The sequence below is a fragment of the Poecile atricapillus genome, chromosome 37, assembly GCF_030490865.1.
Source record: "Poecile atricapillus isolate bPoeAtr1 chromosome 37, bPoeAtr1.hap1, whole genome shotgun sequence".
Lineage (NCBI taxonomy): Eukaryota > Metazoa > Chordata > Aves > Passeriformes > Paridae > Poecile > Poecile atricapillus.
In genome coordinates, this window is record NC_081285.1 from 2365233 (window position 1) to 2382707 (window position 17475).

Sequence of the window (17475 nt, forward strand, 5' to 3'; positions counted from 1 at the left end):
CGAAAAATGGGTGAAAAACGGGCGAAAAAAACTTTTATTGGGAGTTTGGAGAGGAAAGGCAGAGCCCCCCAAGATCTGGGGCAGAACACCCCAAAATTTGGGGGGCAGAAGTGGGGAGGGGTCGCGGGGCTCAGCTGACCAGACCTGGGGGGAGAGGGGGAGGGGATGAGGGGGGAGGGGATGAGGGGGGAGGGACCCCCCCAAAACCCCCCCGGGGGGACCCCCAGAACCCCCCCGGGACCCCCGGCTCACCCAGGTAATCGTCCATGAGGGAGCCAATGGCGAACTGGGGGGAGGGGAGGGGGAGGGGGAGGGTCAGGGGGGGAGGGGCTCGCCTGGACCCCCCCCCCTTCCCCTCCCCCACCCCCAGAAATGGGGAGCTCACCCCAAAAAATTGGGGATTTTAACCCCAAATTTTGGGATTTTTCAACCCCAAAATGGTCAAAGAAACCCCAAATTTTGGGATTTTTCACCCCCAAAATGGTCAAAGAAACCCCAAATTTTGGGATTTTTCACCCCAAAACCGACCCAGAAACCCCAAATTTTGGGATTTTCCCCCCAAAACCGACCCAGAACCCCCCGAATTTTGGGATTTTCCCTCCAAAACCGACCCAGAACCCCCCAAATCCCAGGATTTTCCCCCAAAACCCCCCAAAATTTTGGGATTTCCCCCCAAAACCGACCCAAAAACCCCAAATTTTGGGATTTTCACCCAAAACCTGACCCAGAACCCCCCAAATTTTGGGATTTTCCCCCAAAACCGACCCAGAACCCCCAAATTTGGGGATTTTCCCCCCCAAAACCGACCCAGAATCCCCCAAATATTGAGATTTCCCCCCCCAAAATGGACCCAGAAACCCCAAATTTTGGGATTTTCTCCCCAAAACCGACCCAGAACCCCCCAAATCCCAGGATTTTCCCCCAAAACCCCCCAAAATTTTGGGATTTCCCCCCAAAACCGACCCAGAACCCCCCGGTTTTGGGATTTCCTCCCAAAATGGTCAAAAAATCCCCAAAATTTTGAGATTTCCCCCAAAAATGGACCCAGACCCCCCCGAATTTTGAGATTTCCCCTCAAAATTGTCAAAAAATCCCCAAAATTTTGAGATTTCCCCCCAAAACCTGACCCAGAACCCCCCAAATTTTGGGATTTTCCATCAAAATGGTCACAGAACCCCCAAATTTTGGGATTTTCCATCAAAATGGTCAAAAAACCCCCCAAATTTTGAGATTTTCCCCCCGAATTTTGGGATTTCCCCCCCAAAATTTTGGGATTTTCCTCCAAACCCAACCCAGAACCCTCCAAATTTTGGAATTTCACCCCAAATTTTAGGATTTCCCCCCAAAATTTCGGGATTTCCCCCCCAAACCCAACCCAGAACCCCCAAAATTTTGGGATTTTCCCCCAAATCCCACCCAGAACCCCAAAATTTCGGGATTTTCCCCCAAATGGCCACAGAACCCCCCAAAATTTTGGGATTTCCCCCCAAAATTCTGGGATTTTCCTCCAAACCCAACCCAGACCCCCCCAAATTTCGGGATTTTCCCCCAAAATTTTGAGATTTTCCCCCAAAACCCAACCCAGCCCCCCCAAATTTTGGGATTTCCCCCCAAAATCAACCCAGAACCCCCGAATTTTGGGATTTTCCCCCCAAACCCCACCCAGAACCCCCCAAATTTTGGGATTTCCCCCCAAATTCTGGGATTTCCCCCAAAAAACCCCACCCAGAACCCCCTAAATTTTGGGATTTTCTCCCCAAATTTTGGGATTTTCCCCCAAACCCCACCCAGAACCCCCCAAATTTTGGGATTTCCCCCCCAAATTTCGGGATTTCCCCCCAAAATTCTGGGATTTCCCCCAAACCCGCCCCAGAACCCCCAAAATTTCGGGATTTTTCCCCCAAATTTTTGGATTTTCCCCCCAAACCCAACCCAGAACCCCCCAAATTTTGGGATTTTCCTCCCGAATTTTAGGATTTCCCCCCAAACCCGACCCAGAACCCCCCAAATTTCAGGATTTCCCCCCAATCTTTGTGTCCCCCCCGGATTTTTGGGGTCCCCCCCCACTGACGATGTCGTTTTTGTCCACTCGGGTCCCAAATCAGGGATTTCCCCCCTGAATTTTTGGATTTTCCCCCAAAATCCGACCCAGAACCTCCCAAATCCCAGGATTTTCCCTCAAAACTGATCCAGAAACCCCAAATTTTGAGATTTTCCCCCAAAACCGACCCAGAACCCCCCAAATTTTGGGATTTTCCCCCAAAACTGACCCAGAACCCCCCAAATTTTGGGATATTCCCCCAAACCCGACCCAGACCCCCCTGAATTTCGAGATTTTCCCCCAAAAATGGACACAGAACCCCCAAAATTTTGGGATTTTCCCCCAAACCCCACCCAGAACCCCCCAAATTTTGAGATTTCCCCCCAAAAATGGACCCAGAACCCCCCAAATTTTGGGATTTCCACCCCAAAATTTTGGGATTTTCCCCCAAAACCGACCCAGAAACCCCAAATTTTGGGATTTTCTCCCCAAAACCGACCCAGAACCCCCCAAATCCCAGGATTTTCCCCCAAAACCCCCCAAAATTTCGGGATTTCCCCCCAAAACCAACCCAGAACCCCCCGAATTTTGGGATTTTCTCCCAAAACCGACCCAGACCCCCCCAAAATTTTGAGATTTCCCCCCCAAAACCTGACCCAGAACCCCCCGAATTTTGGGATTTCCCCCCCAAATTTCGGGATTTCCCCCCAAACCCAACCCAGACCCCCCCGAATTTTGGGATTTTCCCCCCGAATTTTGGGATTTTCCCCCCGAATTTTGGGATTTTCCCCCCGAATTTTGTTATTTTCCCCCAAACCCCCCCCAGAACCCCCAAAATTTTGGGATTTTCCCCCAAACCCAACCCAGAACCCCCCAAATTTTGGGATTTTCCCCCAAACCCACCCCAGAACCCCAAAATTTTGGGATTTCCCCCCAAACCCAACCCAGAACCCCCGGATTTTTGGGGTCCCCCCCCACTGACGATGTCGTTTTTATCCACTCGGGTCCCCACGATCTTCAGCCGGATTTCGTCGTCCTGCTGGATCACGATGTCCTGGGGGGGGTTTGGGGGGGTTTGGGGGGGCTCTGGGGACCCCCCCGGGGTGGGGGAGGGGATTTTGGGGTTTTTTGGGGTTTTTTTGGGGGTTTTTGGGGGGTTTTGGGGACCCCCCAAGGTCTCACCTCGTCCACGGTTTTGTAGCAGGGGGGGTTGGAGTTGGGGTCGAATTCCATCTCGGAGGGGATGGACTGGGGGGGAAAGGGGGGTCAGGGGGGTCCTGGGGGGTCTTTGGGGGGCTCAGAGGGGTTTTGGGGGGTCCTGGGGGGGCTTTGGGGGGTCCTGGGGGGGCTTTGGGGGGTCCTGGGGGGGCTTTGGGGGGTCTTGGAGGGGTCTTGGGGGTCTTGGGGGGTCTTTGGGGGGGTCCTGGAGGGGTCAGGGGGGTCCCCAAAGGAAAATTTGGGGGGGATTTGGGGGTTCCAGGGCTCAGCCGGGTCCCCAAGGGCGGATTTTGGGGTCCCCAAACCCCCCTTGGTGACATTTTGGGGTGTCCCCAATTTCTGGTGACATTTTGGGGTCCCCAAACCCCCCCTGGTGACATTTTGGGGTGTCCCCAAACCCCCTTGGTGACATTTTGGGGTGTCCCCAAACCCCCTTGGTGACATTTTGGGGTCCCCAACCCCCCCTGGTGACATTTTGGGGTGTCCCCAATCTCTGGTGACATTTTGGGGTGTCCCCAAATTTCTGGTGACATTTTGGGGTGTCCCCAACCCCCCCTTGGTGACATTTTGGGGTGTCCCCAACCCTTGGTGACATTTTGGGGTCCCCAAACCCCCTTTTGGTGACACTTTTGGGGTCTCACGTGGCGCGAGATGAAGCAGGACATCGGCCCAATCTCCGTGAACAGCCCGACCTGGGGGGAAAAATGGGGTGAAAAGGGAGAAAAATGGATAAAAATGGGATAAAAAGTGACAAAAAGGGACAAAAATGGACAAAAAAGAGATAAAAATGGGATGAAAATGGGATAAAAAGTGACAAAAAGGGACAAAAACAGACCAAAAAAGGGAAAAAAGGGATAAAAATGGGGTGAAAAGGGAGAAAAATGGATAAAAATGGATAAAAATGGGACAAAATGGGACAAAAAGTGAGAAAAAGGGACAAAAATGGACAAAAAAAGGGAAAAAAAGGGATGAAAAAGGACAAAAATGGAACAAAAGTGACAAAAATGGGACAAAATGGGATAAAAAAGAGGTAAAAATGGGATGAAAATGGGAAGAAAAGGGACAAAAATGGATGAAAATGGACAAAAATGGATAAAAATGGACAAAAAGAGAAAAAGGGATGAAAATGGAAAAAAAAGGGAAAAAAAGGGATGAAAATGGGATGAAAAGGGACAAAAATGGAAAAAAGTGGCAAAAAAGGGATAAAAACGGATAAAAATGGGATAAAAAGTCACAATAAGGGAGAAAAATGGACAAAAATAGATAAAAATGGACAAAAATGGGACAAAATGGGATAAAAAGTGAGAAAAAGGGACAAAAATGGACAAAAAAGAGATAAAAATGGGATGAAAATGGGATGAAAAGGGACAAAAATGGATAAAAAAGTGACAAAAATGGGATAAAAAGGAACAGAAATGGACAAAAATGGATGAAAATGGGATAAAAATGAATAAAAATGGGATAAAAAGTGACAAAAAGTGACAAAAATGGACAAAAAAAGGGAAAAAAGGGATAAAAATGGGATGAAAAGGGACAAAAATGGATAAAAATGGACAAAAAGTGAGAAAAAGGGATGAAAATGGACAAAAAAAGGGAAAAAAAGGGATGAAAAAGGACAAAAATGGAACAAAAGTGACAAAAATGGGACAAAATGGGATAAAAAAGAGGTAAAAATGGGATGAAAATGGGATGAAAAGGGACAAAAATGGATAAAAATGGACAAAAATGGATAAAAATGGACATAAAGTGAGAAAAAGGGACAAAAAAAAGGGAAAGAAAGGGATAAAAATGGGAGGAAAAGGGACAAAAATGGGAAAAAAGTGACAAAAATGGGATAGAAATGGACAAAAAGTGAGAAAAAGGAACAAAAATGGACAAAAAAGAGATAAAAATGGGATGAAAATGGGATGAAAAGAGATAAAAATGGAAAAAAGTGACAAAAACGGGACAAAAATGGATAAAAAGGGACAGAAATGGACAAAAACTGACAAAAACGGGACAAAATGGGATAAAAAGGGATAAAAATGGGATAAAAAAGGACAAAAAGGGACAAAAGTGGACAAAAAAAGGGAAAAAAAGGATAAAAATGGGATGAAAAGGGACAAAAATGGACAAAAAGTGATAAAAAAGGGACAAAAATGGAGAAAAAAGGGACAAAATGGGGCAGAAAGGGATAAAAAGGAGATGAAAATGGACAAAAATGGGAAAAAAGGGACAAAAATGAACAAAAAGTGACAAAAATGGGACAAAATGGGACAAAAGTGGATGAAAAAGGGATAAAAAGGGATAAAAATGGGATGAAAAGGGACAAAAATGGAAAAAAGTGACAAAAATGGATAAAAATGGACAAAAAGTGACAAAAAGGGACAAAAATGGACAAAAAAAGGGAAAAAAAGGATAAAAATGGATAAAAATGGGATAAAAGGGACAAAAATGGAAAAAAGTGACAAAAACGGGACAAAATGGGATAAAAAGGGACAAAAATGGATAAAAATGGACAAAAAAAGGGAAAAAAATGGGATGAAAATGGGATGAAAAGGGACAAAAATGGAAAAAAGTGACAAAAAAGGGATAAAAATGGATAAAAATGGGATAAAAAGTCACAAAAAGGGAGAAAAATGGACAAAAATAGATAAAAATGGACAAAAATGGGACAAAATGGGATAAAAAGTGAAAAAAAGGGACAAAAATGGACAAAAAAGAGATAAAAATGGGATGAAAATGGGATGAAAAGGCACAAAAATGGAAAAAAAGTGACAAAAATGGATAAAAATGGACAAAAAAAGGACAGAAAGTGACAAAAGTGGGACAAAATGGGACAAAAATGGACAAAAATGGGACAAAACGGGGCAGAAAGAGATAAAAAGCAGATGAAAATGGACAAAAATGGGAAAAAAGGGACAAAAATGAACAAAAAGTGACAAAAATGGGACAAAATGGGGCAGAAATGGACAAAAAAGGGATAAAAAGGGATAAAAATGGGCAAAAAGGAGATGAAAATGGACAAAAATGGGATAAAAAGTGACAAAAATGGGGAAAAAAGGGATAAAAAGGGACAAAAATGGAGGAAAAGTGACAAAAATGGGATAAAAAGCGACAGAAATGGACAAAAACTGACAAAAACGGGACAAAGTGGGATAAAAAGGGATAAAAATGGATAAAATTGGATAAAAATGGACAAAAAGTGACAAAAATGGACAAAAAAAGGGGAAAAAGGGATAAAAATGGGATGAAAAGGGACAAAAATGGATAAAAATGGACAAAACGTGAGAAAAAGGGATGAAAATGGACAAAAAAAGGGAAAAAGAGGGATAAAAATGGGATGAAAAGGGACAAAAATGGAAAAAAAGTGACAAAAAAGGGACAAAAAGGGATGAAAAGGGACAAAAAAAGTGAAAAAAAGGGATAAAAATGGGATGAAAAAGGACAAAAATCAATAAAAAGTGACAAAAATGGGATAAAAAGTGACAAAAATGGACAAAAATGGGGAAAAAGGAATAAAAAGGGACAAAAATGGAGGAAAAGTGACAAAAATGGGATAAAAAGGGACAGAAATGAACAAAAAGTGACAAAAATGGGACAAAAATGGACAAAAAAGAGATAAAAATGGGATGAAAATGGGATGAAAAGGGACAAAAATAGATAAAAATGGACAAAAATGGATAAAAATGGACAAAAAGTGAGAAAAAGGGACAAAAATGGACAAAAAAGGGAAAAAAAGGGATGAAAATGGGATGAAAAGGGAAAAAAATGGCAAAAAAGTGACAAAAATGGGATAAAAATGGACAAAAAGTGACAAAAACCGACAAAAAAGGACAAAAAAAGGGAAAAAAAGGATAAAAATGGGTAAAAATGGGATGAAAAGGGACAAAAATGGGATAAAAAGGGACAAAAATGGAGAAAAAGTGACAAAAATGGGATAAAAAGGGACAAAAACGGATAAAAATGAACAAAAAGGGACAAAAATGGACAAAAAAAGGGAAAAAAAGGTATGAAAATGGGATGAAAAGGGACAAAAATGGATAGAAACGGACAAAAGCGGAGGAAAAGTGACAAAAAGGACAATAAAGTGACAAAAAGGACAATAAAAGACAATAAAGGACAATAAAAGGACAATAAAAGGACAATAAAAGGGACAATAAAGGGACAATAAATGACAATAAAAGGACCAATTTTGGGGTTCAGGGCCCTGCAGAGCCCCCAGTGCTCCCCAAGTTGTCGCCTTGGTGACCCCAGGGACCCCCGGGAGCTCCAGAATCGGCACCTGAGTGACCCCAGAGACCCTCAAAACCCACCCAGGACACCCCCAAAACCCCCCCAGGACCCCCCAAACCTCACCTTGGTGAGCTGGGTGACCACAGGACCCCCCCAGGACCCCCCAGGACACCCCCAAAACTCCCCAGGACCCCCCAAACCTCACCTTGTTGACCTGGGGGACCACAGGACCCCCCCAGATCCCCCCAGGACCCCCCCAGACCCCCAGAATTGTCTCCTTGCCCCCCCAGGACCCCCCTTGGACCCCCCAAACCTCACCTTGGTGACCTGGGTGACCACAGGACCCTCTCAGAACTCCCCCCCAGGACCCCCAAAACCCCCCCAGGACCCCCCAGGACCCTTCCAGGGCCCCCCAGGACCCCCCCAGAATCCCCCCAAACCCCACCTTGTTGACCTGGGTGACCCCAAGACCCCTCAGAGACACCCCAGAACCCCCCCAGAACCCCCCTAGGACCCCCCAAACCTCACCTTGTTGAGCTGGGTGACCCCAGAACCCCCTCAGATCCCCCCAGGACCCCCCCAAAACCCCCCCAGGACACCCCCAAAACCTCACCTTGGTGACCTGGGTGACCACAGGACCCCCCCAGACCCCCCCAGGACCCCCCCAGACCCCCAGAATTGTCTCCTTGCCCCTCCAGGACCCCCCAGAACCCTCCAGAACCCCCCCAAACCCCACCTCGATGACCTGGGTGACCACAGGACCCTCTCAGAACTCCCCCAGGACCCCCAAAACCCCCTCAGGACCCCCCCAAACCTCACCTTGTTGACCTGGGGGACCACAGGACCCCCCCAGAACCCCCCAGACCCCCCCAGGACCCCCCCAAACCCCACCTTGATGACCTGGGTGACCACAGGACCCTCTCAGAACTCCCCCAGGACCCCCAAAACCCCCTCAGGACCCCCCCAGACCCCACCTTGTTAACCTGGGTGACCCCAGGAGCCCCCCAGGACCCTCCCAGAACCCCCCCAGGACCCTCAGAACCCACCAGGACTCCTCAGAGCCCCCCTAGAACCCCAGAATTGTCTCCTTGGCCCCCCCAAAACCCCCCCAGGACCCCCCAAAACCCCACCTTGTTAACCTGGGTGACCACAGCATCCACCTTGAAGGGTCTGAAGATGATGGCTTTGTACCACACAAACCCCCGGCCCAGCTGGATCCCAGCACCCAAAACACCCCCAGGACACCCCCAAAATCCCCTCAGGACCCCCAAAACCCCCCCAGGACCCCCAAAACCCCCTCAGGACCCCCCCAAACCCCACCTTGTTGACCTGGGTGACCACAGCATCCACCACCTCTCCCTTGAAGGGTCTGAAGACGATGGCTTTGTACCACACAAACCCCCGGCCTGGCTGGATCCCAGCACCCAAAACACCCCCAAAACCCCCCCAAAACCCCCTCAGGACCCCCAAAATCCCCTCAGGACCCCCCCAAAACACCCCCAAAACCCCACCTTGTTAACCTGGGTGACCACAGCATCCACCACCTCTCCCTTGAAGGGTCTGAAGACGATGGCTTTGTAGCGCACGGGGTAGAGCACGAACCCCAGCCCCCAAAACACCCCCAAAACACCCCCAGGACCCCCAAAACCCCCTCAGGACCCCCAAAACCCCCCCAAAACCCCCCCAGACCCCACCTTGTTAACCTGGGTGACCACAGCATCCACCACCTCTCCCTTGAAGGGTCTGAAGACGATGGCTTTGTACCACACAAACCCCCAGCCTGGCTGGATCCCAGCCCCCAAAACACCCCCAAAACCCCCCCAAAACCCCCCCAGGACCCCCAAAACCCCCTCAGGACCCCCCCAAAACCCCCTCAAACCCCACCTTGTTAACCTGGGTGACCACAGCGTCCACCACCTCTCCCTTGAAGGGTCTGAAGACGATGGCTTTGTACCGCACAAACCCCCAGCCTGGCTGGATCCCAGCCCCCAAAACACCCCCAAAACCCCCTCAGGACCCCCCCAGGACCCCCAAAACCCCCTCAGGACCCCCAAAACTCCCCCAAAACCCCCCCAAAACCCCACCTTGTTAACCTGGGTGACCACAGCATCCACCACCTCTCCCTTGAAGGGTCTGAAGACGATGGCTTTGTACCGCAGGAACCCCCGGCCTGGCTGGATCCCAGCACCCAAAACCCCCCCAAAACCCCCCCAGGACCCCCAAAACCTCCCCAGGACCCCCAAAATCCCCTCAGGACCCCCAAAACCCCCCCAAAACCCCCCCAGACCCCACCTTGTTAACCTGGGTGACCACAGCATCCACCACCTCTCCCTTGAAGGGTCTGAAGACGATGGCTTTGTACCGCACGGGGTAGAGAACGAACCCCAGCCCCCAAAACAGCCCCAAAACACCCCCAAAACCCCCTCAGGACCCCCAAAACCCCCTCAAAACCCCCCCAAACCCCACCTTGTTAACCTGGGTGACCACAGCATCCACCACCTCTCCCTTGAAGGGTCTGAAGACGATGGCTTTGTACCGCACAAACCCCCGGCCTGGCTGGATCCCAGCACCCAAAACACCCCCAGGACACCCCCAAAATCCCCTCCAGGACCCCCAAAACCCCCTCAGGACCCCCAAAATCCCCTCAGGACCCCCAAAACCTCCCCAAAACCCCCCCAAAACCCCCCCAGACCCCACCTTGTTAACCTGGGTGACCACAGCATCCACCTTGAAGGGTCTGAAGACGATGGCTTTGTACCACACAAACCCCCGGCCTGGCTGGATCCCAGCACCCAAAACACCCCCAAAACCCCCCCAAAACCCCCTCAGGATCCCCAAAACCCCCTCAGGACCCCCAAAACCCCCTCAGGACCCCCCCAGACCCCACCTTGTTAACCTGGGTGACCACAGCATCCACCACCTCTCCCTTGAAGGGTCTGAAGACGATGGCTTTGTACCACACAAACCCCCGGCCTGGCTGGATCCCAGCACCCAAAACACCCCCAGGACACCCCCAAAATCCCCTCAGGACCCCCAAAATCCCCCCAGGACCCCCAAAACCCCCTCAAACCCCCCCAAAACCCCCCAAACCCCACCTTGTTAACCTGGGTGACCACAGCATCCACCACCTCTCCCTTGAAGGGTCTGAAGACGATGGCTTTGTAGTGCAGGAACCCCCAGCCTGGCTGGATCCCAGCACCCAAAACACCCCCAGGACACCCCCAAAATCCCCCCAGGACCCCCAAAACCCCCTCAGGACCCCCCAAAACCCCCCCAAAACCCCCCCAAACCCCACCTTGTTAACCTGGGTGACCACAGCATCCACCTTGAAGGGTCTGAAGACGATGGCTTTGTACTGCACAAACCCCCGGCCTGGCTGGATCCCAGCACCCAAAACACCCCCAAAACCCCCTCAGGACCCCCTCAGGACCCCCAAAACCCCCCCAAACCCCACCTTGTTAACCTGGGTGACCACAGCATCCACCACCTCTCCCTTGAAGGGTCTGAAGACGATGGCTTTGTAGCGCACGGGGTAGAGAACGAAGCCCCGGCCCGGCTGGATCACCCCGGCCCCGATGTTATCGATGGTGGTGACGGCGATCACAAACCCGTACCTGGGGGGGAGTTTGGGGGGTTTGGGGGGTCCTGGGTGAGGTTTGGGGGGTCCTGGGTGGGGTTTGAGGGGTCCTGGGTGGGGTTTGAGGGGTCCTGGGTGAGGTTTGGGGGGGATTTGGGGGGATTTGAAAGGGGTTTGGGGGGTCCTGGCAGTGATTTGAGGGGGTTTGGGGGGTCCTGGGGGGATCCTGGGTGTGATTTGGGGAGGTTTGGGGGGTCCTGGGTGGGGTTTGAGGGGGGTTTGGGGGGTCCTGGGTGTGATTTGGGGAGGTTTGGGGGTCCAAGGAGGGGTTTGAGGGGTCCTGGGGGGGGGTTTGGGGAGGTTTGGGGGGTCCTGGGTGGGGTTTGGGGGTTCCTGGCTGTGATTTGGGGAGGGTTTGGGGGGTTTGAGGGGTCCTGGGTGGGGTTTGGGGGGTTCTGGATGGGGTTTGGGGGGTCCTGGGGGGATCCTGGGTGTGATTTGGGGAGGGTTTGAGGGGTCCTGGGTGGGGTTTGAGGGGGGTTTGGGGGGTCCTGGAGAAGATTTGGGGGGTCCTGGCTGTGATTTGAGGGGGTTTGGGGGGTCCTGGGTGGGGTTTGGGGAGGGTTTGGGGGGTCCTGGGTGTGATTTGGGGAGGGTTTGAGGGGTCCTGGGTGGGGTTTGAGGGGGGTTTGGGGGGTCCTGGAGAAGATTTGGGGGGTCCTGGCTGTGATTTGAGGGGGTTTGGGGGGTCCTGGATGGGGTTTGAGGGGGGTTTGGGGGGTCCTGGGTGGGGTTTGGGGGGATTTGAGGGGTCCTGGGTGTGATTTGGGGAGAGTTTGGGGGGTCCTGGATGGGGTTTGGGGCAGTTTGAGATGGGTTTGGGGGGGTTTGGGGGGTCCTGGATGGGTTTAGAGGGTTCTTGGGGGGTTTGGGGGGGTCCTGAGGGAGGTTTGGGGGGTCCTGGGTGTGATTTGGGGAGGGTTTGGGGGTCCTGGGTGGGGTTTGGGGGGTCCTGGCTGTGATTTGAGGGGGTTTGAGGGGTCCTGGGGGGGGGTTTGAGGGGTCCTGGGTGAGGTTTGGGGGGGATTTGGGGGCGTTTGGGGAGAGTTTGGGGGGTCCTGGCTGTGATTTGAGGGGGTTTGAGGGGTCCTGGGGTGGTTTCGGGGGTCCTGGCTGTGATTTGAGAGGGTTTGGGGGGTCGTGGGTGGGGTTTGGGGGGGATTTGGGGGGTCCTGGATGGGGTTTGGGGGGATTTGAGGGGTCCCGGGTGTGATTTGAGGGGTCCTGGGTGGGGTTTGAGGGGGGTCCTGGGGGGGTTTGGGGGTCCCGGCTGGATCACCCCGGCCCCGATGTTATCGATGGTGGTGACGGCGATCACAAACCCGTACCTGGGGGGGAGAGGGGTTTGGGGGGTCCTGGCTGTGATTTGGGGGTCTTGGGGGGCGTTTGGGGAGAGTTTAGGGGGATTTGGGGCTCCTGGGTGGGGGTTTGGGGGGTCCTGGGTGGGGTTTGGGGGGTCCTGGCTGAGGTTTGAGGGGTCCTGGGTGGGGTTTGAGGGGATTTGGGGAGAGTTTGAGGGAGTTTGGGGGATTCTGGGTGAGGTTTGAAGTGGTTTGAGGGGTCCTGGGGGGGATTTGAGGGGTCCTGGGTGTGATTTGGGGAGGGTTTGGGGGGTCCTGGGTTGGGTTTAGGGAAGTTTGGGGGGATTTGGGGCTCCTGGGTGGGGCTTTGAGGGGTCCTGGGTGGGGTTTGAGGGGGGTTTGGGGGGTCCTGAGGGAGGTTTGGGGAGGTTTGAGGGGTCCTGGGTGTGATTTGGGGAGGGTTTGGGGGGTCCTGGCTGAGGTTTGAGGGATCCTGGATGGGGTTTGGGGGGTCCTGGGGGGATCCTGGGTGGGATTTGGGGAGGGTTTGGCGGGGTTTGAGAGGGTTTGGGGGTCCTGGAGGGAATTTGGGGGGGTTTGAGGAGGGTTTGGGGGGTCCTGGGTGGGGTTTGGGGGGATTTGAGGGGTCCTGGGTGTGATTTGAGGGGATTTGAGGGGTCCTGGGGGGGATTTGAGACGTCCTGGGTGTGATTTGGGGGGGGTTTGGGGGGTCCTGGCTGAGGTTTGAGGGGTCCTGGGTGGGGTTTGAGGGGATTTGGGGAGAGTTTGAGGGAGTTTGGGGGGTCCTGGAGAAGATTTGGGGGGTCCTGGGTGTGATTTGAGGGGGTTTGAGGGGTGCTGGGTGTGATTTGAGGGGGTTTGAGGGGTCCTGGCTGTGATTTGAGGGGGTTTGAGGGGTCCTGGGTGGGGTTTGAGGGGGGTTTGGGGGGTCCTCAGGGAGGTTTGGGGACGTTTGAGGGGTCCTGGGTGTGATTTGGGGGGGGTTTGGGGGGTCCTGGGTGAGGTTTGAGGGGTCCTGGGTGGGGTTTGAGGGGTCCTGGGTGTGATTTGGGGGGCTTTGAGGGGTCCTGGGTGGGGTTTGGGGGGTCCTGGGTGGGGTTTGAGGGGGGTTCAGGGGGGGTTTGGGGGTCCTGGGGGGGTTTGGGGAGGGTTTGGGGAGGTTTGAGGGGTCCTGGGGGGATCCTGGGTGTGATTTGGGGAGAGTTTGGGGGGTCCTGGGGTGGTTTTGGGGATCCTGGGTGTGATTTGGGGAGGGTTTGGGGGGTTTGAGGGGTCCTGGGTGGGGTTTGGGGGGTTCTGGATGGGGTTTGGGGGGTCCTGGGGGGGTCCTGAGTGGGGTTTGGGGAGTTTGGGGGGTCCTGGGTGGGGTTTGGGGGAGTTTGAGATGGGTTTGGGGGGGTTTGGGGGGTCCTGGAGGAGATTTGGAGGGGTCCTGGCTGTGATTTGGGGAGGGTTTGAGGGGTCCTGGGTGGGGTTTGGGGGGTTTTGGGGGGTCCTGGGTGGGGTTTGGGGGCAGTTTGGGGGGTCCTGGATGGGTTTGGAGGATTCTTGGGGGCTTTGAGGGGTCCTGGGGGGGGCTCAGGATGGATTTGGGGGTCCCTGGGGGGGCTCTGGGGGGGTCTCAGGGGTTTTTTGGGGTCTTAGGAGGGTTTGGGGGGTCTCAGGGGGTTTTTAGGGGTCCCTGAGGGGACTCAGGGGGATTTGGGGGTCCCTGAGGGGGCTCAGGGGGGTTTGGGGGTCCCTTGGGGGGTCCGTGAGGGGTCTCAGGAGGTTTTGGGGGGGCTCAGGATGGATTTGGGGGTCCCTGGGGGGTCCTGGGGGGTCTCAGGAAGGTTTTGGGGGGCTCAGGGAGTTTGGGGGGGCTCTCAGGATGGATTTGGGGTGCCCAGGGGGGGCTCAGGGGATTTCCTGGGGGTCTCAGGATGGATTTGGGGGGCTCAGGATGGATTTGGGGGTCCCTGGGGGTTCTCAAGATGGATTTGGGGGGGTCCAGGTGGATTTGGGGGTCCCTGAGGGGTCTCAGGGGGTTTTTGGGGGCTCAGGATGGATTTGGGGGTCCCTGGGGGTTCCTGGGGGGTCTCAGGAGGTTTTTGGGGTCTCAGGGGGATTTGGGGGGTCTCAGGAGGTTTTTGGGGGGTCTCAAGATGGATTTGGGGGGCTCAGGATGGATTTGGGGGTCCCTGGGGGATTTGGGGGTCCCTGAGGGGTCTCAGGAGGGTCTGGGGGGTCTCAGGATGGATTTGGGGGTCCCTGGGGGGGTCCTGGGGGGTCTCAGGAGGTTTTTGGGGGGGGTCTCAGGGGGATTTGGGGGTCCCTGAGGGTGCTCAGGTGGATTTGGGGTGCCCAAGGGGGTCTCAGGAGGTTTTGGGGGGTCTCAGGATGGATTTGGGGGGGTCTCAGGGGGATTTGGGGGTCCCTGGGGGGTCTCAGGGGGTTTTTCGGGGTCCCTGAGGTGGCTCAGGGGGATTTGGGGGGGCTCAGGGCATTTGGGGGGGTCTCAGGATGAATTTGGGGGTCCCTGGGGCCATCTCAGGGGGGTTTGGGGCTCCCTGGGGGTTCCTGGGGTGGGCTCAGGAGGTTTTGGGGGTCTCAGGAGGGTTTGGGGGAGCTCAGAGGGATTTCGGGGGGCTCAGGATGGATTTGAGGGTCCCTGAGGGGTCTCAGGGGGTTTTTGGGGGCTCAGGGGGATTTGGGGTGCCCAGGGGGGGCTCAGGATGGATTTGGGGGTCCCTGGGGGGGTTCAGGATGGATTTGGGGGTCCCTGGGGGGGGTCCCTGGGGGGGTCTCAGGGGTTTTTTGGGGTCTCAGGAGGGTTTGGGGGGTCTCAGGGGGTTTTTAGGGGTCCCTGGGGGGCTCTGGGAGGTTTGGGGCTCCCTGGGGGGTCCTGGGGTGGGCTCAGCAGGTTTTTGGGGTCTCAGGAGGTTTTTGGGGAGGCCCAGGTGGATTTGGGGGTCCCTGAGGGGTCTCAGGATGGTTTGGGGGAGCTCAGGACAGATTTGGGGGTCCCTGGGGGGGTCCCGGGGGGTGTCAGGAGGTTTTTGGGGGGGTCCCAGTAGAATTTGGGGTGCCCTGAGGGGTCTCAGGGGGATTTGGGGGTCTCAGGGGGATTTGGGGGTCTCAGGGGGATTTGGGGGTCCCTGAGGGGGTCTCAGGAGGTTTTGGGGGGGTCTCAGGGGGATTTGGGGCTCCCTGGGGGGGTCCCTGGGGGGTCTCAGGAGGTTTTGGGGGGCTCAGGGGGATTTGGGGGTCCCTGAGGGGGTCTCAGGAGGGTCTGGGGGTTCTCAGGATGGATTTGGGGGTCCCTGGGGGGGCTCTGGGGGGTCTCAGGAGGTTTTGGGGGTCTCAGGGGGATTTGGGGGGGTCTCAGGATGGATTTGGGGGTCCCTGGGGGGTCCTGGGGGGTCACAGGAAGGTTTTGGGGGGTCTCAGGGACATTTGGGGGTCCCTGAGGGTGCTCAGGGGGATTTGGGGGGGTCTCAGGATGGATTTGGGGGTCCCTGGGGAGGCTCTGGGGGGTCTCAGGAGGTTTTTGGGGTCTCAGGAGGTTTTTGGGGGGGGCTCTGGGGATTTGGGGGTCCCTGGGGGGTCTCGGGGGGTTTTTGGGGGTCTCAGGGGAGTTTGGGGGTCCCTGAGGGGTCTCAGGAGGGTCTGGGGGGTCTCAGGATGGATTTGGGGGTCCCTGGGGGGGTCCCGGGGGGTGTCAGGAGGTTTTTGGGGGGGTCCCAGGGGAATTTGGGGTGCCCTGAGGGGTCTCAGGGGGTTTGGGGGTCTCAGGATGGATTTGGGGTCCTGGGGGGGGCTCAGGATGGATTTGGGGGTCCCTGGGGGGTCCTGGGGGGTCTCAGGAGGTTTTTGGGGGGGGCTCAGGGGGATTTGGGGGTCCCTGAGGGTGCTCAGGGGGATTTGGGGTGCCCAAGGTGGTCTCAGGGGGTTTTTGGGGGTCTCAGGAGGTTTGGGGGAGCTCAGGGGGATTTGGGGGTCCCTGAGGGGTCTCAGGAGGTTTTGGGGGGCTCAGGGAGTTTTGGGGGGGCTCAGGAGGATTTGGGGGTCCCTGGGGGGTCCTGGGGGGTCTCAGGAAGGTTTTGGGGGGTCTCAGGATGGATTTGGGGGTCCCTGGGGGGGTCTCAGGAGGTTTTTGGGGGGTCCCTGAGGTGGCTCAGGGGGTTTTTGGGGTCTCAGGAGGCTTTGGGGTGCCTTGGGGGGCTCTGGGGGTTTCCAGGGGTGCTCAGGACGGATTTGGGGGTCCCGGGGCCCATTCCCGGTGTCCCGGGGCCCATTCCCGGTGTTCCCGGTGCCGTTTTTGGGCCGTTTTTCGGGGATTTCTTTGCCGCGCTCACTTCCCGGTGCAGGTCCCCTCCACCTCGGTGAAAAGCTTCTGCTTGACGGTGTTGAGCAGGTTGGGCCCGAAGTAGCGCGGGTGGAGCAGGATCTCGTGCTCCAGGGAGATCTGGGGAGCACCGGGAATCACCGGGAGCCACCGGGAGCCACCGGGAGGGTCCCCAAGGCCGGGAACAACCCCGGGGATCCCCTGAGGGGACCCAACCCCCTCCCCCTCCCCCTCCCGGTGCCTCACGTGACCCTCCCGGTGCCCCACGTGACCCTCCCGGTGCCCCACGTGACCCTCCCGGTGCCGCTCACGTGGTAAAACATCCTCGGGCCGCCGCCGCTTCCGCCCCCGCCGCCGCCGCCGCCGGAAGTGACGCCGCTCCCGCCAAGGAGCGAGGCGCTGATTGGTCGCCGAACGCTCGAGGCCCCGCCCACCGAGCCGATCGTGCGGGTTCGGAAAGGGGCGGGGCTACGGCTCGAAGGTGAGCGGTGATTGGTTGGTTGGGATCGATGGGCGGGGACAGGCGGGTGATTGACAGGGCGGGGAGAGGGAGATCCTCGGGAGCTCCGGGCACGGCCAGGACCCCCCGGGACCCCCCAAAACAGCCCCAGGACCCCCCAAAACACCCTCGGGACCCCCAAAACACCCTCGGGACCCCCCAAAACACCCCCAGAACCCCCCAAAACACCCCCAGAACCCCTCGGGACCCCCTAAA

General features: G+C 55.3%; 1 protein-coding gene across 1 annotated transcript; it reads right to left on the reverse strand.

Moving 5' to 3' along the window:
* Nucleotides 1-7: 7 nt before the first annotated feature.
* On the reverse strand, nucleotides 8-17234 carry POLR2G (RNA polymerase II subunit G). The gene is made up of 10 exons (XM_058861588.1): nucleotides 17072-17234; nucleotides 16771-16880; nucleotides 10929-11088; nucleotides 9389-9397; nucleotides 8605-8634; nucleotides 3901-3951; nucleotides 3224-3289; nucleotides 3024-3095; nucleotides 253-286; nucleotides 8-144 (listed from the first exon to the last, which is right to left on the reverse strand). The coding sequence occupies exons 1-10, from the start codon at nucleotides 17081-17083 to the stop codon at nucleotides 131-133; spliced, it is 558 nt and encodes a 185-aa protein (XP_058717571.1). The 5' UTR covers nucleotides 17084-17234; the 3' UTR covers nucleotides 8-130.
* Between the last annotated feature and the right edge of the window lie 241 nt (nucleotides 17235-17475).

What these genes read in the sequence shown, in the direction of transcription:
- POLR2G (XM_058861588.1), bottom strand. An exon ending in TGGTCACCCAGGTTAACAAG is followed by an intron (nt 3,952 to 8,604) that starts GTGGGGTTTTGG and finishes TTTTCCCCCCAG; the next exon opens with GTCGGGCTGTTCACGGAGAT. An exon ending in CCTGCTTCATCTCGCGCCAC is followed by an intron (nt 3,290 to 3,900) that starts GTGAGACCCCAA and finishes TTTCCCCCCCAG; the next exon opens with TCCATCCCCTCCGAGATGGA.